General features: G+C 42.3%; 1 protein-coding gene across 7 annotated transcripts in view; it reads right to left on the bottom strand.

Annotated features, from left to right (window-relative positions):
- ATE1 (arginyltransferase 1) overlaps nucleotides 1–22,982 on the bottom strand; it is a 180,566-nt gene extending 157,584 nt beyond the window's left edge. For 5 of the 7 annotated variants that reach the window (XM_050959003.1, XM_050959004.1, XM_050959006.1 and 2 more), the window contains exons 1-5: nucleotides 22,046–22,469; nucleotides 17,273–17,336; nucleotides 14,639–14,701; nucleotides 13,629–13,732; nucleotides 11,144–11,425 (exon numbers count right to left, since the gene is read on the bottom strand). In XM_050959003.1, coding sequence (XP_050814960.1) covers nucleotides 11,144–11,425; nucleotides 13,629–13,732; nucleotides 14,639–14,701; nucleotides 17,273–17,336; nucleotides 22,046–22,148 — 616 coding nt within the window. In that variant the 5' untranslated portion in view covers nucleotides 22,149–22,469. Of the gene's footprint in view, nucleotides 1–11,143; nucleotides 11,426–13,628; nucleotides 13,733–14,638; nucleotides 14,702–17,272; nucleotides 17,337–22,045; nucleotides 22,470–22,659 lie in introns of those variants that run through there. The other 2 variants (XM_050959005.1, XM_050959009.1) reach the window with 1 other exon arrangement.
- Nucleotides 22,983–24,358: the final 1,376 nt, after the last annotated feature.

The following is a 24,358-nucleotide window of genomic DNA, read 5'->3' as shown; positions in this document are numbered from 1 at the left end:
GAGGGCAGTGCAGAGATGGATTTATTTCCACATCGGGAAGAATGGGGCCATTTATTTTTGCAGATGAAAAAAGAGACCATTGTAAGCAAATACTTTATGACAAATTGTTGAAGAAACATTTGGATGCCATTAGTGTTGTCCTGGAACCAATACATTTCAGAATTAGCTATTGTGACTATTTTGTAAAGATATTTATCTTTAATTTTGGAAGTATCCTGGACAATCAAGTGCCATCATCAGAAGTGTCAAAGTTATGAAACATTTCAACTATGGTCACATACACGAGAATAAAAACGAACTAAGCAAGGATAATCTAACCAACTGTGACTGTGGGTAACCAACTGTAAGGATAAGGCCTTTTCCTATACTCACATCGTAAGTCTGAGACCTTTCTCTGCAGCCATGAGCCAAGAAGCAGAATGGAATGTGTAGATGTGACATCTGAATTACATTAAAAACAATGTAATATTGGGAAGTTAAGAAGACAGTCCTGTCCTAATAGTACCCACCATTACCAGATAAAGAAACTGATCTTAAGGTGGTTTAAGAAAACTTTGCCTGATAGCATTCCATCTGGCAAGAAATCGCTTATCAACAGTTGTGGTTGTAAAACCCCTACTTTTGTTTTTTCTTACGGTCCCCACTTTGCTCTTGTTTATCTGTATGGCCTCTGTCTGGTTCTTTGATTGTTTCTGTCTGTTGCATAACTAATTTTGCTAGGTACAACTCAACTATGGTGGTGGGGAAGGATTGGTTAAAGAATTGTTTTACAATATGTTAGGATTGATTAGAAAATTGTTTAGTAATATTTTAGTAAAATGATTGGTTAAGGGACAGCTAAGCAAGACTCAAGTTTCACTATATTAACTGGGGTGCAAAAGGAAGTTCTTGGAAACCAGCTCCAGGACACAGGCCCAAGATCACAGCTGGCAGCCCTCAACACCCTACCAATGACACCGTGCAGAAGCTGAAGTCCCTCAGATGACCTGATCCTGGATGGTCATCAAGAAAAGTTCATCTGTATTGTATGCTTAGAGTGTGCACTGTTTTGGTGATTGTTAATAAATAGAGGTTAAGTAGGGTATTACTGTGTAAGGCTCTTTCACTGGTAAAAGACCTTGAAAACCCCCAAAACATTAAGCCCTGAGTCGACAGGGAATGGGCCCTGAGCCCATGGAGGAATAGAGCCCGGAGTCCTCGGAGGAGTAAAGTTATGTGCCTGGAGCCCAAAGAACTAGGAAAGGATGGGGTGCCTAAATCAACCAGGTTATGCCTTGAGCCCTAGGAACTAGGTAGAGGTGGGATGCCCTAGTGTGCACGGGCAACAAATTTAGGGAAAAGTTGGGTGCTGTAAAGTGTGTGTAACAGAATTTTGTGCAGATAGCACCATCTCTTTACTCTCAGTGAAAGACAGAAAAGCTTCCATAATGTCAGCCAAAGGCTTTTTGTTAAAGTGAAATAAGGGCTTAAAAACTGGTTTTTTTACCAGTCATTTATTAAACAGAAGGGACCTCTTCCTTCTGCCTTGCCCTCATCAGAGCTTCCTAACTGATGAGAGAAGACAATGGCTTCCATTGCCCTACTCTCTCCCTGCCTCTGGAGCTTGTTTGGTTTTTTAGTTTCTCTTCAGTTTTGAATAGCACCAGTGCCTGCCTCCAGTGCTACCATTTGGGAAATTTTGTGCAACAGTAAAAACACTGTAGCTAGATGTCTGCAAGACACTGCATTGGTTCCCATTGGGAGACTTATCTTCATAATTGTTAAGTTTAGAAACTTTATCTTTTAAAAATAGATTGTACAGAAACTGATGGCATGGCACACCCAGGAAAGTTTCCCAGTTGCACCTGGCAAGTGGATTTCTCAAACCCTGATTATCATCCAGAAAGTGACTCTAGAAATAGTACCCGCTTTCTTTAGTGACAAATTACTTTACTTTTTACTTCTATTAGCACTGAACCATCAAGAAAGCTATGGGAGAGTGAGTTGGATTCTTTCCTGGAATGCACATCAATATACATCTGTTAGCTAAATTCCTCATGCAGTCTATTGCTAGTGAAAACGTGAAGGCCAGAAACAACACAGATTGGCAAAGAAAAGCTTACAGACCTGCTGTCAGGTAGAAAAAAAGACATGCATGCATATTCGAAATGGAGCCACACAGGAAAAATAAATGAACCCAGACTTCTTCAGCCATTTTCGTTACTTTTGAAGAAATAAGCACACTAATCTAATGCTACTTAACCAGGTAATAAATTTGTACTGTCCAAGATCAGGTACACCATGCCTTAGCACTGTGGGGAGCCAGAGATGGACCGGCTGATGTCTTGACACACATAGGCTTTGCTTTCCAAGGTGTGATACCTGCTGCAGAGGCTCTAGCACAACCAGGGCTCTCCAAGGGGAGCTCAATACAGCGGAAACTGGGTAACATTTTTATGGACTGCTATTCAAGAGGACAGGCTAGATGATCTAAGGATCCCTTCTGACTTTTAAATATATGAATAAATCTGTGGTGATGTTGCCTTACAGATACGGGGAAGATATGGGCAGGAGGACAGAGACAAGAGGAAGAGACAGTTGGGTTATCAGAGAGGAGCAGGTAGTCTATCCATGGTCCCCCACCCATAAGTTAGTCTGTTCTCCAGCAGACCTGTTCCATCAGACCAGGACTATCCTCTGGTGAACCATGGGAAGCTTGCTAGAAGGGGAGTGAAGGTGCCTCAGGAGCAGAGGTACCATATTGCATTCCTGAGGTAGCTTCTTCCACTGGCAAGCCTGCCATGATTCACCAGAAGGGTTATAATCTATTGGACTTGAGCAGTGTTCACTACATCTGGGAGGGTGAAGACTTCCCAAGGACCTTGGGAAAAGGCATGACTGCCAATAATTGGGAGGTTGTAACTGCCACACCCCACCAACACTCCTGCTCTTTTCCTTTGCAATTCCTGCCAATGTAATGAAAACAATGTACGTGATCATCCTTATTGTTCAGCTAACTAACATTTTTGTTTAGGTGAATAATATTTTTCATCTAGAGATCTCAAAGCACTTGACAAAGATAAGTAAGCATCATTATCCCCATTTGACAGATTGGGAAACCACAAGGATTGTTATGTGCCAAGATGCTAGAAGTAGTCAGCAGAAGAGTTTAAAATATTCATGATACTCTTGAAGAGGTTTTCTTTTTGAGCACTTAGCCTGTCCTCAGCATCTGTTTAATTTCACATTTCTGCTGTAAATTTCACAAACATTATATAAGCAAAGGAACAGGGGTAGCCTTACCATGAGGCAAACTGAGACAGCCACTGCAGGTGCCAGACCGGGGGGGAGGGAGCCACTAGGACCCAGAGCATAGAAAATTGTGTCTGCTGCTGGTGCATATGTACTCTCTGCTCTAAATGCACAGAGATGATGGAGTGCTGTGCTGGAGAAAGGAGGGCACAAGAGACATAACAGGCAGGCAGGAGAAAAGGTGAGAGGGAATAACAGAAAGCAGCAGGAGTTGCTGGGAGCAAGAGGAGGAGAAGCCTCTTATGTACCTTTCTAGCACCCCCAGGAGCCTGGACTGATTAACACCAGCTTCTCAGAGAGCTTCCTGTTTCCTGCTGCTTCCCTAAACCCACCTGAGGAGAACAGGCAGTCAACTGAAGTAGTAGGAGCCAGTTAGGCCCTTAAGACGCTGATATCTTCCCTCACTCAGGCCTTGCTACCAGCCTGTTTATTTGTCCCCTTCAACTGAGTGTTGAGAGCCACTATAGCTGGCATAGAACAACAGTCATGAGTAAAAAAAGAAAATGCCCCTCTGGGGAAGTCTTCAGAAAAAGAAAGCAAGCAAAGGAAGTTTTTCTATCTAAGCAGGAAGGAGCTCTCCTGAGATACATAGATACAAATGTTCACGGTGAGCCTTCCGGCCCCAGTGAGAATGTGAGTGGTGACGAGATGTCTGATCTTCCAGTTAGTCAGAGTGCAAGTGACCTGGCAGCTACTGCAGCATCCATATCACCATCTCAAATGGATGTAACCATGTACATTCCTGAAGGAAAGTGTAGATCAGAGAAGAATGTGGTGAAGGTGCAAGCAACAGCTGTTGCTGAGTTTAGTTCCTTAAGCCTAGATGGTCCAGGACTGTGGACTCATTTGAGCGTTCCTTGTACTGCATGGGCCAAAGCAAGTGAAAAACTTCATGTTCCCCAAAGGCAACGAAAATAGAAGTTTCCATCCAACACATGACTGGCGTGAAATCCCCAATGGTGACAAACTGGAGAGGCCATGGCTTATGTACCCAAAAACTCAGAATGCTGCATACTGTTTTCATTGCAAACTCTTTCAAGTCTAATTTGCCAGCCATATTGGGTTCTACAGGAACAAAGGACTGGAAAAATATGGCTAGAAATTTGGCATGCCATGAGAAGGCAGCAAATCACCAGAGAGCATTCCATAGAAGGAAAGAGCTTGAGATGAGACTAAGGTTAAAGGCCACCATAGATGATCAGCATCAAGAAAAGATTGCGTCAGAGTCTCTTTACTGGCAAAATGTTCTGAAAAGGCTCATTGCCACGGTGAGAGTGCTTGCTACCCAAAAGCTACCACTGCGTGGCACTTCAGATCAGCTGTATGTGCCAAGCAATGGAAACATCCTTAAAATTGTGGAGCTGATGGCCAAGTTTGAAGCTGTACTCCAGGAGCATCCAAGAAACGTACACACACACACAACTACCTTGGAAAAACTATTCAAAATGAGATCATACAGTTACTGGCAACAAAAGTCAAACAGAAGATTGTGGCAGATCTGAAGTCAGCAAGGCATTACTTTGTTATTCTGGACTGCACACCTGACATCAGCCATAAGGAACAAATGACTTTAACAGTGCATTCTGTAACAATAGAACCTAGTGAAAATGTCCCTGCAATGGTGACTGTCAGAGAGCATTTTCTAGAATTTGCTGACATTGATGTTACTACAGGAGCTGGTATGACAAATATGCTTCTTAAAAAATCTGGAAAATATGGGAATTGCAATAGCTGACATGAGAGGAAAGAACAGAGGAGTGCAGACATGGATCCGAGAGTTAAACCCTCGAGCATTTTTTGTCCCATGCAGTTCTCATTCATTGAACTTGGTGGTCAGTGATGCAGCATCAGCTACTAGTGAGGCTGCTGATTTTTTTAATGTAATTCAAAGTATCTATGTATTTTTCTCTGTGTCAACCCATCGATGGCAAATTTTGAAGCAACATCTGGGAACATCCTCTCTGACACTGAAACCACTGAGTGCCACACAATGGGAAAGTCGAGTGGAGAGATAAAGCCTATCAGACACCAAATTGGGAAGATAGATGATGCCATAGCTGCCATTATGGAGGATAATGCTATGACGTGGGAGAACAGTGTCAGAAGGAAATGCAATCACCAGAAACAAACATAACTTCAAATTTGTGGCTTAGTGTTGTGGCATGACACACTGTTTGAAATAAATGTTGTAAGCAAGAGACTCCAAGATGCTGACCTTGATATATCTGGAGCAATGGAACAACTGGACAAACCAAAGTCATACCTACAGTCTTACCAGTCAGATGAGGGATTTCAAGAGCGCATAGAAGTTAGCAGAGGAACTTCACACTGAAGCTATTTTCCCACTCATTCAAGAATATAAGAGTCACCGAAGACGACAACATTTTGATTATGAGGCACGGGATAATCCCATAAGAGACCTCAAACAACAATTCAAAGTTGAATTCTTTAACCAGGTGCTAGATTGTGCAATAGTCAGTTGAAGAATGTTTCATGCAGCTCAAGGAACACAGCAGTATATTTGGGATGTTGTATGGTATTCCAAAACTCCTCACTATACCTGAAGAAGACCTACGCCAGCAATGCAGGGCACTAGAGACAGTGTTGACACACGATGACCTGCGTGATATTGATGCGAGTGATTTAGGTGATGAACTGAAAGCCCTTTCAAGATACATTTCAGCAGGATCAACTCAAAAGGCTGTTCTAGAATATATGTGCACAAAGAAGATAACCACCCTCTTTCCAAACGCTTTTGTTGCTCGGCGCATACTTCTAACACTTCCTAACAGTTGCCAGCGGAAAACACAGCTTCTCCAGGCTGAAGGTAATAAAAACACATCTATGCTCCACAGTGGCCTGGTCTACACTACGCGTTTAAACCGATTTTAGCAGCATTAAACCGATTTAACGCTGTACCCGTCCACACTACAAGTCCCTTTATATCGATATAAAGGGCTCTTTAAATCAGTTTCTGTACTCCTCCCCAACGAGAGTAGCGCTAAAATTGGTATTACCATATCGGATTAGGGTTAGTAGAGGCCGCAAATCGACGGTATTGGCCTCCAGGCAGTATCCCACAGTGCTCCACTGTGACCGCTCTGGACAGCAATCTGAACTCGGATGCAGTGGCCAGGTAAACAGGAAAAGCCCCGTGAACTTTTGAATTGCATTTCCTGTTTGCCCAGCGTGGAGCTCTGATCAGCACAGGTGGCAATGCAGTCCCAAATCCAAAAAGAGCTCCAGCATGGACCGTATGGAAGACACTGGATCTGACCGCTGTATGGGGAGACAAATCTGTTCTATCAGAGCTCCGTTACAGAAGACGAAATGCCAAAGCGTTTGAAAAAAATCTCCAGGCTACACAGTGCTGCGTGACAAGCGTAACGGAAAGCCAAAGAATCAAATGGATGCTCATGGAGGGAGGGAGGGGGTACTGAGGACTCCAGCTATCCCACAGTCCACAGCAGTCTCCAAAAAATATTTACATTCTTGGCTGAGCTCCCAAGGCCTGTAGGTTCAAACACATTGTCTGGCGTGGTTCAGGGTATAGCTTGACAATCTACTCCCTCCACCCCCACATGAAAGAAAAGAGAAAGAAATTGTTTCTTGACTTCTTTCAATGTCACCCTATGTCTACTGAATGCTGCTGGTAGACACGATGCTGCGGCAGTGAAGAGCAGTATCCGCTCCTCTCCCCTCCCTGGTGGCAGATGGTGCAGTAGGACTGCTAGCCGTCCTTGTCATGAGCCCATGAGTGCTCTTGGCTGGCCTCAGGTGAGACTGGCCGGGGGCGCCTGGGTAAAAATAGGAATGATTCCCAGACATTCCCAGTAGATGGTACAGAACGGCTGTACAGAACGGTAACCGTCCTCATCATAGCAACTGGGGGCTGAGCTCCATCAGCCTCCTCCCTTTCCTGTGTAAGGAAAAGATTCTGTACTGCCTGGACTATCATAGCAGCGGCATGCTGGGCTCCTCTCCCCCGCACTGCTTAATGTCCTGCCCGGACTGTCATAGCACCGGGAGGCTGCCTCCCCCTCATTTTATCTCACTAACAAGTCACTGTTTCTTATTCCTGCATTCTTTATAACTTCATGACACAAATGGGGGGGGGAGACACTGCCACGGTAGCCCAGGAAGGTTGGGGGAGGAGGGAAGCAACGGGTGTGGTTGTTGCAGGGGCACCCCCCGTGAATGGCACGTAGCTCATAATTTCTGTGGGATCTGACACGGAGCAGCTGTGCTCTCTAATACACTGGTTCTCTAATACACTTGCCCCATATTCTAGGCAGGACTGACTCTACTTTTAGAAACCATAAAGGAGGGATTGACTCGGGGAGTCATTCCCAGTTTTGCCTTTGCGCCCCCGGCCGTCCTCAGCCAGGGGCACCCATGATAGCAGCAGACAGTACAGAACGACAGATAACCGTCTCTGCTATCATGCAAAAGCAAACGAATGCTGCTGTGTAGCGCTGCAGTAACTCCTCTGTTAGCGGCATCCAGTACACATACGGTGACAGTAAGAAAAAAAAGCTGAACGGGCTCTATGGTTGCCGTGCTATGGTGTCTGCCAGGGCAATCCAGGGAAAAAGGGCGCAAAATGATTGTGTGCCGTTGTTTTCCCAGAGGAAGGAATGAGTGACGACATTTACCCAGAATCACCCGCGACAATGATTTTTGCCCCATCAGGCACTGGGATCTCAACCCAGAATTCCAAGGGGCGGGGGAGACTGCGGGAACTATGGGATAGCTACAGAATAGCTACCCACAGTGCAACACTCCGGAAATCGACGCTATCCTCGGACCATGGACGCACACCACCGAGTTAATGTGCTTAGTGTGGCCGCGTGCACTCAACTTTATACAATCTGTTTTACAAAACCGGTTTATGTAAAATCGGTTTATGTAAAATCGGAATAAGCCCATAGTGTAGACGTACCCAATGACACAGGAGAGGCTGGTTGGCCTTGCAACCATCTCAATAGAGTATGAGCTGGCCCAGACTATGGACCTTCAGGAAGCAGTTCAAATCTTTGCAACCAAGAAGGCACGGAAAGCACCACTTTGATTATTCAAACAGAGAAAAATGCCAGTGTTTATTAGGCAGACAAGAAAAGTTACATTTGCTGTTCAAGTGTTTGAAAGTTAAGTGTTATTTAAAAATTTTTAACAAGGCATTTTAAGTTGTTAGTTCTCCTTTATTGGGTAGCAAAGCAGTACCATGAGAGAAGTAGAACAGGAAGAAGGCAGAATTGAGACCTTTCAAAGTTTTGGCCCAAGCGAGAGGGCATGGGGACATCATTTGAGCTCCCCGCCTTAGGTGCCAAAATGTTGTGGGCCGGCCGTGCAAAGGAATAAATTCATTGGTTTAACTTTTTTTATATAAATATGCAAACCTTTTTTCCTTATGAAAATGTGCAGACACAGACCGCTTATTCTGTAGGACAATGACCTGTTTATGTAAAGAGGTTTTTATTTCTACATAAACAAATTTTATCATGGAAAACATCAACTTTTTCCAAGGCAAAAACTAAACATCTAGTTTAAAACTTTCCAGATTGAGAGAAGTAACCTTTAACACTAACTACATTTAAAATTATAGGTATATTGAATAAGATTTGGTGGGTTTGTAACTCACGTTTATATTTTACTTAAGCCTTGCCAAAAAGGAGAAGGACAGCACCGGATATTTGTTTCTAAAATATGTGCTTAATTTTTGAAATAATGAATACAAACATTACGTTTCAAACTTCCTGTATCTGCATCTATATTGTTTAAAAAGTGTCACACACAGTTATTCTTTATACAAATTGAGGACTGTACCTTGACTTCAAAAAAAGGCAATTTATACTAATCTTTACTCATGGCTGCCATCTGCTGTTAATTTCTATTTAGTTTGCATTCAAGGTCTAGGAAAACAGTTCACTTAGTTCACGGCAAAGCTTTGTCTTTTTAACAGTTAGTTTTTTTGTTTTTTGGTAAAATGTCCACAAGGGGCTAGAAAAGTATTTAACTCTTTTAAAAACGTAATCACCATATTCTAACAAGTCTTGGAAATCTGGCACCAGATTTACAGATGTGCCGAACAAGCAGCTTTCCCAATGCTCTTGTTGAGCACTTTTACAAGAAGTCTGGCACTTTCATTTAGGTGCTTAAATGGGAGTTGTGTCATTGAAAATCTGGCACTCTTTGGGTGAGTCTTTGCTAGGAGAAAATGGTGTATTCTTAGTTTACTTCACGTTAGCCAGTCGCTAACTAATGTAAGAAACAATTCATGAAGAGAAGGCGGTGTGCAGTTTTCACACACGTTTTCAGGTAAAGCTAACCTCTAGGCTCCCCCATAGTCTGTACACTTACCTGCCAACATGTGTGAAAACTACAAACTGCCTTGTCTTTCTTCACTACGGTTTCACCCAATATAGTTAGCATGTGCTCACTAACAGGAGGTAAGAACACATCCTTTTTTCTAATAAAGACAATTCATCACGGGGGTTGATCATTTCAGAAAACCTAGTCCATGAGCTATAAAGTGCCTGGCTCCTTTGCCAAAGTTAGCAATATCACAGCTCCCATAAACAGAAGAGTTCAGCATGGAAGAACTCCTGTTCAAGTTATTCCTTTAGAATGCACAATTTGTTGTTTCTTGCTTTGGTTTTTTTTGTTTGTTTGTTTGTTTTTAGGAATAAACGTCTCATACTTAGTTTCTGCCTTGAAAGGTGAATATTTTGGAAAACAACAAATCTGAAGGCAGTTCAGAGATTGAACCGTAACCTGTGTGATAAAAATGCAAAACAACCACTAAGTTACGAAAAATGTTAAAAATATCTCCACTATTCTGCTTCTTAATTCCACAGAAAAACTCTATTAGCAAAAATTCCTGTGCAGTGTTTGATACATAAAATCCCCAGCATTGTCCAAAGGCATGAGTCTGTGAAAGTGAAAGGAACTAGAAAATGTCTATTTTTGCTGTATAAAAGAAGAGAAATGCAAATACTACACATACAATAAAAAAAATACAGTTCCATTATCTCACATTTTACTGTCAAGTAGGGTGGGTTTTTTTAAACCTTTAAGTCTCTCAAAGAAAAATAAGGCTACAACCCAAACACATGAAACAAGCCAAGGGGCACTTCTATAGAGGCTTTTTCCATGGGCTCAAGGCCAAGGCAAAGTTATCCTTCTCTGGAGTGCAAAAACACTAGTATTCTGCTTCTGCAGCAAAGTACCCCCAACTTGTCCTTGAACAGAAAATGGAAACTACAACCCTAGTCCATTGGATATATACAAATGATGTTTTTTGTGCGTAAGAAACATAGTCCCTAAAAAGAAGAAAAGAACTTATAAAAGTGCACAAATAAGACAGGCAACTATAACAGAGAAAATAATGTAGAGGATAACTAGACATACCACCTAAAGAAAGACAACCCTTAGCTAACTAGTTTTCATGAAGGGAAGTAATGAAGTCCACTTTTTTAGACACTAATTTGATTTTCTATTGCTGCTCAGGAGAGGAGACTTATCAATTGCCTATTTGGCTGGAGAGCCTAGATGACTCTCAAAGCTTCCATGAATTGGAAGACATAGAAACTAGCAGCCATGGACATAAATACCTGCTGGATGGCTCCAATGAACTGAACAAAATGAACTGGGAAAAATATTGGGAGCACTAAAAAGCCATGCAATATGCACCATATCTTGATTTACAGACAGTAGTTCCCTGGGCAGCTGTGGGCATACGAAATAAAGAGGAACAGCCCTAGGTTTACCAGCCAAGGTATAACACTCTAACAAAACTAATATGAAGGGAAATATAAGCGGGGGGAGGGACAAATAAAGAAACTTTGGCTACCTGGTTTAGGTGTTGTATGAACAAGTTTAGCTGAATCTGATCGTTCACCAGATCCTGCGCTGTCTTTATCCACACATGTCTGGGGAGGCTCTGACTCCACTTTCTTCATAGTTACTCCTTTTTCCATTTCCTCCTCCTCGTTATTATCTTCAGTCTCCACCCTCTCCGTCTCCTCCACACTTAGAGGTTTCAGTTCAGATTGACTGATGTCAGACTCATGTTTTAATACAAAACTGCAAGCAACAGCGTCCTCTCTGTGGGAATCCATAGGTTCTTTTGTAACTAAGACAGATGACAAAATGTCAATGTAAGACAGGCAATCCACATCCATACCACACCAAGGTTATTATATTAACATTCATGTGAATCCAAATCATTTAGAAGCTACAACAGCTAGCAAGAATGCAGACAGTTATGATCTTGACACAATCAATTTCAGAATATCAAGATAGGAAATAGTAACATGTAAAAAAGAAGGGGGGGCAGTGGGTATAACTGTCTTTGGCAATTACATAACACAAAATATATCACTGGATTTTTATTCAACACTTAAAGAGACAGTCCACTTAAAAATCACTTCCAGATTTTGGTTTTTTAACCTTTTAATGTCACATGTAAAGCCCTACTTGAATTGTGAGATGACTGTCAAAAAATTGCGGCTGAGTTGCAGACAAGCCAGGGAAAAATGCAGAGAAGTAATAATGGACCTTATTATTTGTGGTAATAAAGTCCATTATTACTTTTCCGTGATTTTCTGCCGTCAGCTGCCTGAGGCTGAGACCCGGGGGGCTCCCGCTGTCAGCCACCGGGGCTGAGAGCGAGGGCCCGGGCTGCCTGGACTCCCACTGTCAGTCCCACACACACGGCAGGGCTCCCACTGTCAAAACTGCGGTTGAAGCCTAATATTGCAGAATCCACAATTTCCTCAGCATTGCAAGTTAAGTAGGACCTTAGTTATGAGTAACAATTAAGATTATAATAAAAATATTCAAGAAAAGTCTTTTTTTCCCCACTTTTTAGGATCGGTTTTACAATCATGTTTCTCCTCCCCACCCAAGATAGTCAGTCAGCTTCCGAACGAGCTGGGGGCCTATACACACAGCATCAAGGGAAACTCAGATTCAGAAGCAGATTTAGGCCTGAAATCTTATACTTATAACTCAGACTGCTATTCTATCTTATTGATGGGAATAGAGCCTGCATTAACTCATGTGAGATATGCTGTAACCAGGGCCAGCTCTACCTTTTCTGCCGTCCCAAGCGGCGAAGCAAAGAAGAAGGAAAACAAAAAACAAAAAAACTCGGAGTGCCACCCCAGGAACGGATGGAGTGCCACCCCTGCAGATTTGCTGCCCCAGGGACCCGCTTCCTTAGCTGGTGCCTAGAGCCGGCCCTGGTTGTAAGAATTAGATTCATGTACTTGTGCTTCATGTACACTGGCAGACACCAATAAAATAATATTCTCCATTCCAATACCACAATACCTTGCCCAGTGCTGTCATAGAGACTCCAACATGCACAGCACTACATATCCTCTCTCTCCATCTTTACAATTTCCCTCTGCCTAGCCAACAACAAGCTTAAATGGCATAGAAAAAATTGTGTGATTGAATTTCATTATATAAATTATAGCTCACACTTTGCTCATGGCAACATCCAAAACTGTGTTGCACTTTCCTCATTTTACAAGTTTTTTCCAACATAAAAAAAGATATTTATTGTTTGTTTGCAATACCCTCTTAGAAGCCTGAAAAATCAAATGTCTTCTTTGTGCCACACATCCACGATAACAGCTGTTTGCTTTCTTAAAATGGAAGAACTGCAACTAATCTCACTTCAAACAAGAAAGATACTCATACTAATAACCTGCTTTGGCAAAGCCAATAGAGGAAGCACAAAATAACTGCAAGGCTCACAAAAAAATTAGCCAGTTTTGTTTTTCTTTAAATTTCTCAGAGCTTTATTGAGTAGGGGCTTTTGTAATCACATACGGGAATAAGGGCCCCTCAAATACCCTTCCATTGATCCTGTTCAGATTGTAACTTCAGTTACAGGGATGAGACAAGGCTTGCCTGATACTCCTCTAGCTAGAGAGTGGCCAGGTGCATGGTGGGGGAAGCAAGCTGCTATATGAAAAAAAAAAGTTAATCTTACTCCTCGACAGAAAAGGAAGTAGCACAGGATGAATTGTCACAATTCATTCCTAGTCTGCTCCTAGGGCAATGTAGCCAACATAGGGAAGGTTGTAAAGATACAGTATTTGGAATCCAACCAACAAACACTGAGGCTAGACTCTATCTTGTTTTTAGCTTTTTGTTTTGGTTTTGTTTTTTTAAATTAGAGTACTTCTTACCTACCCCACACCTCCCATTAAACTTTCAAAGCCCCTTTCAGGGCCTGAACTATTTCTAAAAACATAGTAGGCTACAGTAGCTCTTCTGTGGGAATAATCCTCACACTTTTTCAATGACCAAGAATTTCTTACCATCACCAGCCACTTTGGAAGAATCCCCTTTAGCAAGAAATTTCAACATTTTCTTTAGAACTTTCTTGTGAGATTTGGAAGGTTGAAAATGTAAAGGTCGACATCTAAAATGGGAAATCAAATATTTTTAAATTTTTTTTACAAGAAATATAGTTAAAAGAAAATGAAGAACTCTAGAAAGTTACAATAAAGAAAAATGAATAGTTGTATGAAATACTATAACTCATTTCTTGTCTATTTAAATTCTCTTGTAACGACTAGCTCAACTACTTATTAAAAGGATTATTTTCAAGTTGCTGACCTTATGTTACATGGATGCCTTTACAATATGCACCTTTATACACTCTTACAACTGTATATGGATAAAGGAGTACATTCTCATTAAAAAATATAAAGCGAGTTTTATTGCTTGAGAAAAGAAGTTATTGGGAGTCATCCAGTTATCCAAAGAACAGCTTCCTTGATACTACCCACCACCATTCTCAAGAAGTAAAGATAGTTCATTCTCCATGACTATTCAATCCACAGTATTCCCTTTTGACGATACTAAAAAGAGTGCATGTAGGATGCAGACATCCATTAAGAGCCAGTCTGCAACCAACAACTCATTTCATGTATGCCTTCACGTAACTGCTGCTCTGAGCTGGCAAGCTAGATGAAATAGGCCAGGATGCATTCATGACTGGATGGTGCAGGAAAATAGAAAGAGACTATGAAGCCTGTCGTAGCTAGCACGAACCCACTTATGTCTTATTTAACATTCAAAGAACACAATACCATTCAAAAATAGGTTTACCATCCAACTGATTATTTTAAGCAGAAGGAACTAAAACACCCCAGATAACCATGTTTGTATAACCACGATCTCAACTGGAAATGATCAAGCCAAGTTACTTTTAAACATGTGGCCCTAGATGTTATGATTTTTCTCACTACTATCATGTTTTAAATTATTCCTTTTATCTGTAACACAGCTTTAAAGGCACTATTCACATGGAATAAACTCTTACCTTATTGTATACTGAGGACAACACGTTTGATTCATAATGGGCTTGTAGACATACTTCCCACTTCTAAAAATTATAATAAAATACTTCATTAAACTTGTAATGATGTTTGTTATAAGCACAAAACAAAATTCATTCACAGAAATTTCTAAATTGTTCTAAAAACACATAAAACTGTTCCTGCAAGAAATATGAAAATCCTGTACTGAACAGAGTAACAAAACTGAAATAGCAAGTACTTTAGCATTTTCACCAGCCTGCTACATCGAAGCACTTCCACATTCAAATTTATCAAGTCATATTTAAGTCTTTCAATAATGCCATCTGAGGCCTGGAAACACTACTATGAAAAACTCTTATCTTGATCATGCAGCCCCATCCCCTACCAAACTTTTCAACCCCTTCCTACCCGATTGTTGAAAAAAGTGTCTTAACTATAATATAAATTATAGTGATCCCCAATTCTCTGTAATTAGAAGCAGAATAGGGCTTGAAAAATCTACTTGCCTATTACTATGGAAGCTTATCCTGGAGAGTGGAGGGTCCTAAACTAACAATTTCTACACAATGTGAGATTCCTATTTTTATTATTATTTTTTTTTAAGTTACATGCCTAGTTCTCATAATTGCAGATGTTTCCTGATACAGGACTGTTTTTCTGAGTCTCCAGACCTATACCTCCAAGTCATCTGTTTGCTCACAGCTGTTGCAAGCCACAACCAAGTCAAGTTGGAATGACTTGACAAGTTAGAATGGTCAATTTCATGAATACCGTAGAGACCTGGACAACTGTGAAACTGACAAGAATCAGGATCATGGCAATTCTGTACTTCTGCTACTGCTCCTTGGGGAAACTATGAGCAACTGTGGAAGCAAGTATTGGTAACCACAGAGTAGGAAAACCAAAACAACAGAAGCTAGGGAAAAGGTAAAGTATCATTCCTCCTTGCAGCAACCACAAGACTCTGGGTTAGGGGACAGAAGGAGGTGAAACAATGATTTTTTCTTCAAATACAGAAATTCAGCTTCAAATTTTATTACCTCGTCCCCACTAGTCAAAGTTTGATACAAAAAATGGTATCTACAAAAATACTCAAGGATAGCACCTTGGTAAGAATCCTGGAACAGTGGTTTTCAAACTGTGGGTCGCAGAGCAGTACTGGGTCGCAGCAAATCCCCTGCCTCAACCCTGAGCCCCCTCAAACCCAGAGCCCCCTCCTGTACCCCAAACCCCTCATTCCCAGCCCCACCCCAGACCCTGCACCCCCAGCCCAGAGCCCTCTCCCACATCCTGAACCCCTCATTCCCAGCCCAACCCCGCAGCCCTCGCTCCTGAACCCCAACCCTCTGCCCCAGCCCTGAGCCCATCCCATACCTCAAACTCCTCATTCCCAGCTCCATTGGGTCACGGGCATCAATTTTCTTCAACTGGGTCATCAGAAAAAAAGTTGGAAAACCACTGTCCTAGAATACACCCCTTTTATTGATAGTTGGAGCATGAGCTGGGATTCTCAATGAGGTATTTTTTCATATCTGCAGCTAGTGAGAAGGGTTAGCCTCTGGCCAGTAGTTCTCTGATGAAAGTTTTGAGAGCTGACACATGAATAAAAATCATATCCGTATGGCAGTTCTCTTAATTACTAACAAGAAGTACTTGAAACTTTTTTTGAACAAAATATGTTTTCTTCTTTCATGCATACTGTACAAATAAATTATTGCATATCATTCATAACAGGAATGTTACAGATATGTTTTAAATATTTCAGTTTTTAAAGATTATGACACTCTTCATTCATTTCTCCATGCAGGAGATGCTAGAGTTGGTGGCTACCACATCCATATCTTCCAACTTTGAAGGGGGTGGAGGGAATTGTGAAAAGAACTTTCTCCAGTTTGACCCAACTCATGCAATTACAGATTATCTGGATTAGAGTAACATTTTCAAGACATATAAAGTACTTCAGTATTGTTCTAAAACATAAACACCAAGATATAATAATGAAGTGCCTAACATTAGGCTCCTAAACCCATGTTTAGTCATCTGATTACATAGCTGGATTTTCGTTAAGCACTGAGTACCCAGCAGCTCCCACTGAAGTCAACAGGTGCTGCTGGGTGCTCAGCACTTTTAAAAACCCAGTCATTTATTTGAATGACTAAATACAGGATTAGAAGCCTGACTTTAGGCACTCACTTTTTTTCAAGTCTTAGTCAAAGGATAGAAGTCATCTAGTGTCACAAACTCCAAAGGAAAAAGTAGGCCTCATGTTAAATATTTAAGTATTTTTGTATTAAGGATAATTCAAATGGACATAATTTAAAAACAGTATGTTAGAAACAAATACGTATTCACCTATGTTGGTGAAAGTTTTGAAAATCGAATTCACTTGCCATAATTTATTCTTTTGCACACTACATGTATATCAGTTAGGACAAGGAAAATCATTTTCAGTTCCTCAGTGCTGCAATGTGTATATTTGTTTAAATATAAAACTGTTTTCACTTTTCTATCTAATTAGTGAAATATTCTATTGATCTTAGGTATTATGAAAGCTTTTTCTTCCTTAAACAAAATATAAACTTTGGACCAAGCTTAAAATGACAGCATCCCTTTGAAGATTGTTTTTCTTAATGTACCTTCGCCATCCTCTGTCTATCAGATCCTGGTAATCTTGAACAGTCATTGAATGCGCCCACATGCCTGTAATGAACAAAAGGTCACTGTCACAGTTATATTTAAAACACTGAAATTTAGCAATTTCTACTTAAAGCTTATTCTAAATCTAAAAGATTAATTTGGGATTTCTTCTAACACAATTTTTAGGAGAAACAGTTCCTTGTATTTCTTAAACTTCATATTAACCATTTCAATGAATAAAGAGACAAAAAAATTAAAGGAAAATTTGTTAAGAGACGATTTAAAAACAGGCAACGGAAAACAGGACTGAAGTAAAACTGAAAGTCAATCATCCAATTAATTTAAATTTAGAACATTTTACTGTCAAATAGTCACTGTGTTTAAGTGTATTAAAATACTTGTGTTTTGTCATTTTAGTTTTTTATTCAAACACATCCATATAAAATGTAGAACAGACTTTATAATCTGTTTATATTTATTAGTTCTCCAAATTCCCCACTGATAAACGTCTGAAAGAGACAATCACAAATAGTTCCCCAATTTTAAGGTGATGCTATTCAAGGCTAGGAGCAAAATACCCCACTTCTTAGATGTGAGTAGCTCAGGATATATCTGCAAGGTCACCTGTTGCAGATTTATACCAGGAGTTTCAGCTCCTTAACTCGAGAAGAAATGGCAAAACAAAATGCAGATGAAAAGGCACACAGTAATGGGAGGAATCATCCAAGTTTCTTCCTGTGCCTACTATGCTATCAGTTACGGCGGTATCTACTGCAGTGATGGTTTTGATAAAAACTTTAAAACAGGATTCCACATTCCCAACATGAAAAGATAAGAATTAGTACCATATTACCTGACAATGGGACTCTGAACGCAAGAAATAGAGCACTCCTCAAGCCAAGAGAAGCAAGATAGACCATAAAATGGCCTGAACTGTACAGGTGATCAGGTCAAGTGCACAGAATATGACCACAGACCGCTACCAGTATAGGGCCTAACCTTGCAGATCCTTAAAGCAGGTCTACACAGGAAAGTTTAACCAGTTATACCAGTATCATTCCAGAATAAAGTTGGTTTTCTTTTTTTCCTTTTTTTCTTTGGGGGGGGGAGGGCGCTGTAATCTTAAACTCCTTCCAAAGCAGCATAAGCTAAACCAAAAAAAGCCACTCTTATTCCAAAACAAGAATGTCCACACATGTGTATCAGTTTAAATTCACAGCTTAGTTTATACTAGTAAAACCTTCCTGTGTAGACAAGCCCTTACTCACAAGAGTAGTCTACCTAAAAACAGCAGAACTACTTGTATGAATATAATGCTGTCTTCTTGGGTGGGGATCCTGGAATTCTGGTTCTGAAGCATTACAGTTGGTCAGGAACTTTCCAGCCAAACAGTTTCAAAGGAAAACGCAAATGTGTTGAATTTGAAATATTTCACGGAAACATCTCAGGTTTAAAAAACTCCATCAGAAGCCAGCCTGTTTTTCTGGTATGCTGCTGAGGAGCCAGAGCCTGTGGCAGTCCCACTAAGTGGACTGAAGCCAAGGATGGGGAACATAGGGCTAAGAACCAGCTTAAGAGGGGACTCTCAGGATATATCTAGCTCAAGCCACCATGCTAAAATAGCTACATGGATGTTCCAGCTCAGGGTCACAGGCCTACGGGGTCAGGTGGGCTTGACAGTCTGAGCCATAATGTCCATATTGCTATCTTTACCTCAAAAGCTCAAGCCCCACTCCATGTTTTATAAAAAGATGTTTCTAAGTGTGAATATAATGTAACTGGAATATGCTTTATGCAAAAGGTCTCTTGTAAGGCATCATTACAAAGCTTATGATCTACTAAGCGTGTTCATCCTATTTAAATGAATGCATCATTCTTGTATCTGAAGCTAGAAATATGAAGTATTACTCTGAAGTCCTATTGTAATTATGCAAAGTGGTGGTTTAGAATCTTGATGGCTCCCATTGACTAGGACAATTAAGAGTAGATGGCTCTGTTTACCTTCAAGCCTCCACTGCATATGTGCGACCAGTCCTGGAAGAATAGAGGGGGGCTCACAGAACATGTCACATGATACTGGAATCCATCTTTAGCCTGGTGCTTTTCCATTTAGGAGGAGGGGTGGGACCCAGAGAGAGAAAAGATTCCTGCCTTGGGCCAAAGCTATAAAAGGGGGTGGAACAGAACAAAGGGGCTGCCAGTCATGAGAAACCCCCTAGTAACCACCTGAGCTGGAACGAACAAGAACTGTTCCAGGGGAAAGGATTGGGTTAAGACTAGGAAGAAGTCTAATCTGTGAAAAAAGCTTATTGGAACATCTCTAAGGGGGAAATTTACCTGTATTCAGTTTCTTAATGAATTAGGCTTAGACTTGTGTATTTTGTTTTATTTTGCTTGGTAACTTATTTTATTCTGTTATTACTCTGAACCACTTAAATCCTACTTTTTATACTTAATAAAATCACTTTTGTTTATTAATTAACCCAGAGCAAGTGATTAGTGCCTGGAGGAGCAAAAAGTTGTGCATATCTCTCTATCAGTATTATAGAGGGCGGACAATTTATGAGTTTATCCTGTACAACCTTTATACAGAGTAAAATGGATTTATTTGGGGTTTGGATCCCACTGGGAGCTGAGTGTCTGGGTGCTGGAGATAACCAGAAACTGCTCAGCAGCTCACCTCAAGTCTGCAGTTTTGGGGGCATGTTTGCAGACGGCTAGTGTGGCTCAACAAGGCAGGGTTCTGAAATCCGAAGCTGGCAGGGAAAATGGGCTCAGAGGCAAATTCAGCACGAGGTGACAGTCCCAAGGGGGTTTCTGTGACCAAACCTGTCACATCAATTCAAGACGGGACTCAGGGTATGTCTAGCTCAAGCCACCATGCTAAAATAGCTACGTGGATGTTCCAGCTCAGGATCACAGGCCTATGGGGTCGGGTGGGCTTGAGAGTCTGAGCCGTAATGTCCACATTGCTATTTTTAGCTCAATAGCTCAGGCCCTACTAGTTCAAGTCTGTCTACCCAGGCTGGGATGCAACTCCCACCAATTACAGGTGAAGTTCTTTGTTAAAAAGTAAGAGACTAATTGTGTGATAATTTGAATTATTTTGGAAAACTGAAAGTTGTCTTTTTTTTTGTTCTGTTAGTCATACAGGAAATTATGGCTAATCTTGAAAAGTTGATTTGATTGAATTTCCCCCCTGTAGTGTAAGGAGTTCTGGTAGAAAACCTCACTCCAATGGTTGGGGTGGAAGAATGTGTGAGAGAAAATATGCATAAGAGTCTATTAGCCTAGTATAGATTTTAACTTTTTGTGTTTCAAATAGAACTTTTTTTGCTTGGTTTCAATGTCTATTTCTATTAAAAGGAAAACTATTTAGGAAAAAAAAAAAAAACCCTGCAGCACAGACATACCCTGAGGGCTTCCAGCTTCCTGGCTCTGCAGCTAGGAGTCTGGATGACCTGGGGTAGCCCTGCAGCTTTGACTGTCCTGGGCTAGAGATACCTGGGCTTCTAGACTTCCAGGCTGGATGGCTCAGCAACTCCCACAGAAGCCCTGTTGTGCATCCAGCCATGAGCAGCCCACATGGTGGGGCCACCCCCCAAGTACAGACCCTGTAAGCCTGGACAGCTGCTGCATGAAATTGACATGATTCTTGTCAGTTTCACACTGCTCAACACTGAATAGCTACTTATACTTACAAAAAGTACATCTAGACAAATCATTAAAATTATGATCATAATGAAATACCCATCTATTAATAGTGTAAAAACAATATTTAAATGTTTCCTTTTTAGATCTGAAAGTCTTTCACACATAAAATTAATATCTGATTATGAAATAAGTAAATATTATTCCTCTGTAAAGAATAGGCAAATTGAGGCCCACACAGGTATGGGGATACATTTTCAAACCTATGTATCTAACTTTTCAGTGACTACAGCTCCCACTGAGTTGAGCTGAGTTATGAGTTGGGGGTTCTAAGCACCTCGAATGTCAAGAACTATGTTTTTTGAAGCTAGGAATCCAAAAACGGAAGCAACCACATTAGAGGCCAGGTTTGAAACTTTGGCTTTAAGGGACTTGCCAAGGTCATGTTGCAAGTCAGCAGCAAGGTCAGACACATCCCATACCTCTCCTATCAATCTGAATGCCAACTTCCCTCAGTCCACAAATGCTACATCTCCCACAGACAAAAGTGGCATAGCCTACTTTAAGGAGATCTTTTAAAAACTTTTGGGAGTGAATAGCACACATGTAAACTCTACACAGATACAGGCTTGATAGAAACTGGGGTGGGGGGAAGCAGGGCTCACAAAAAGGCTTAAGAGGAGAAGGAACAGCTTTTGCCAAGGTATTTTAATATGAAGAGGTTGCTACTGGATCTTAACCCTCAGAGCCTACCCCTTCCACCAGCCAACCTACGAACGTGCCGGGTTCCCACACTTCCCTCAGCCCAAAATAAACAAAGCAGCACCCATGCTCCCAAGTCCCCTCTCTCCCAGTCCCAACGTCTCTCCTTCTCCCCTGGCCCCCTTCACACGGGCAACTCTCCCTGTCCTGCAGCCAGAATCAAACCAGTCCCTCCCCAGAGACTATCTTCCGGGTCGGCCCGCCCGCCCAACTGCCCCTCAGTTCCCTTTAACCTGTCCCGGGGCTCCTCAGCCCAACAGCTCAAGCAACCAACTCCCGCCCCCCGGCTACTCCTCCATCTCCCCGCGCCCAGTGTCCTACCCGCCAGCCCCCGCCCCCGCGGAGGTCCCGGCCCGCACCGTGGGAGAGGTTGCCAGTCACGTTCTTGCAGTAGCCGCAGCGGTAGCCGGCCTCTCCTCCGAAGTACTCCACGATGCTCGAGGAGCGGTCGGCCGCCGCCATCTTCCCCACAGTCCGCACTGACCCACCAGCTCAGGACAGCGCCGGGCCTGGAACCCTACCAGAGACCCCGGGAAACCCGGAAGCAGCCGTCGCCGCCATTTTGGTTATGGGCAAGCCCGGCTTCGTTGCGTCACCATAGGAATGAACACGGTCATGAACTCCGCCATCTTTACTAAGGGCAGCCCACAGGTTTTCCAGTAGAAACACAGGGGGCGGGTCCGTCCTCTTTCCTAAGGGCACGGGAGCTTCCTCGAGGAGAACGGGGGTGGCTTACGGGGTCCCAGCGGTACGTCAGGCCTCCGGCACAGCCCAGTGTTGGGCGGGCTGTACCTCTGCCCAGGCACCGGCGGAGGTGCTGTGCACTCCGCCCTATGTAGCGGCAGGCAGAGAGGGCTGCGCCCTGCTCCCTGCTCCCGGGCGGGCAGTGCACGAAGATCGGGGCTGCCTGCTCTGCATTCGCGAGAGCCGGTGTTGCAGGGCTTGTTTCTAGCCCAGCCCTTTACCCACTTACCAGTGGAGACTTTCCCCTGGGCAGAGGCGCAGTAGCCACAGGGGTAGCCCTCCTTCCAGCCGCTGTACTCCACTACGGTACAGTGCATCGTGCAGAGCCGCCCGAGCTTGCTTAGCTCACACGCGGCTACGGACTCCGGCCTGCAGCGCCACTCCACGGGGGGGAAGGTCGCAGCTCCTCCACCATGTGCATGGGCCCTATCCGACAAGCCTTCAGCCAGGACGCAACCGCTTTACCCATGTCGTGCCTTTTGGGAGTTGGAATCATATTTTAGCTGCGGTGAGGGTAGTGCAGTACGCTGGGCTTCTGCAGATCTGTTCCCGAGCGCCTTGTTCAACGCACCGGGAGCTGCTCCGCTGCAAGAACTTGCTCTGGGGATTGAAAATTCATCACTTGGAAGCCAGGGTGGATGTAGGGGTGCATGAGACTATAAAACTTTCTCAGCTAGATCACAGCCCTGCCTCAGTGTTTGTTCAATTATTTTAAACTACGCAAAACAAAGATGGTATTTCACCTGCCTAGGGTTAACCTACAGATGGTACTTTTCATGAAACCCATTACTACAGCTATCACTAGCTAATAGGCATACACTATGCTGTAGAGCCTAAATAAAATGTTTAGTACACAATTATAGTAAATGCAGGATTTAGGGCAAGATGATCAAAACAATAGTGTTTGTTATTTATTGTGGGATACACTTTAGGAACACAAGTTACCAGATGTAATTTTAGGACTGAAGCCCTTTGTTACAAAAATTAAAAAAGTGTGTGTCACGGAAGGTTAAAGGCATGAACTCTGCCATGATTATGAAAGGTTTTTCTCTTTACTAAAGCTATTTTTGAGCAAGTCAGGGGCTGTAAAGGGACATTAACTTAAAAGAATCAATTTATGCCTAAAATTTCACTTACTGTTCTTACATATATCTAAGAGTTAGGGGGAGATGTCACCTTAACTATGCACCTCATGGTCTTCCAACACATTTGCTGGTGGGTTCGGGTTTTTTTCCCCCCTTGTAATGCTCTCCCTTTGTGGGAAAGACTGTACTCTCTATCTTACCTTTTCTAACTCTGGAGTTTTTGGAATTAAACTCATATTGGGAAGGGTAGGAGGAGTGGGGGCCAGGAAGCAGTTGAGTATAAGCAACTTTAATTCCACATTAAAGTTCATGTGAAATGAATTTATCTTTTGTAAAAGTGGGACTAGTCTCTTCTCCTCCCACAGCACCATGGGACTGGTGCAAGCATAGAGTTCCCCATTATTAGTTTCCCTCAACCCACTGCAAGGCAGTTGTGCCATGCACTGAGCTTGACCATTTCCAGTTTCACTTCCTCCAACGTGGAGTATTTGTGACATACACCACCTTTTCCCATTTTCAGCCCTGTCTTGCTCTGCATGCACTGAACATGCCTGTTCTCCTGGCCCCTGGCAATCTAAGGAGGTTCCCCATAATGGGGGAAGAAAGGAATTACAGAGTTTTCCTGTTCTCACAGGAGGTTCACAGCTGCCACTACAAACATATCAAGCACAACACTGGCTCCCTCACTTGCCACTTCTGCAAGCGTCCCTCATGTCTCTTTCTGACTCCTCCTTCAGCAAAAGGCAATTTTGATTATGGGACCCCTTTAAAGCCTTAAACACACCAACTTCTATGAGAGTAGAACTGAAGACAAACTGATTTGCTCCATGCTCAATCTCAATT

This window comes from Gopherus flavomarginatus, chromosome 6 (genome assembly GCF_025201925.1).
Source record: "Gopherus flavomarginatus isolate rGopFla2 chromosome 6, rGopFla2.mat.asm, whole genome shotgun sequence".
Classification (NCBI taxonomy): Eukaryota; Metazoa; Chordata; order Testudines; family Testudinidae; genus Gopherus; species Gopherus flavomarginatus.
The sequence above is the reverse complement of the archived record's forward strand: the minus strand, read 5'-3'. Positions and strand labels throughout refer to the sequence as shown.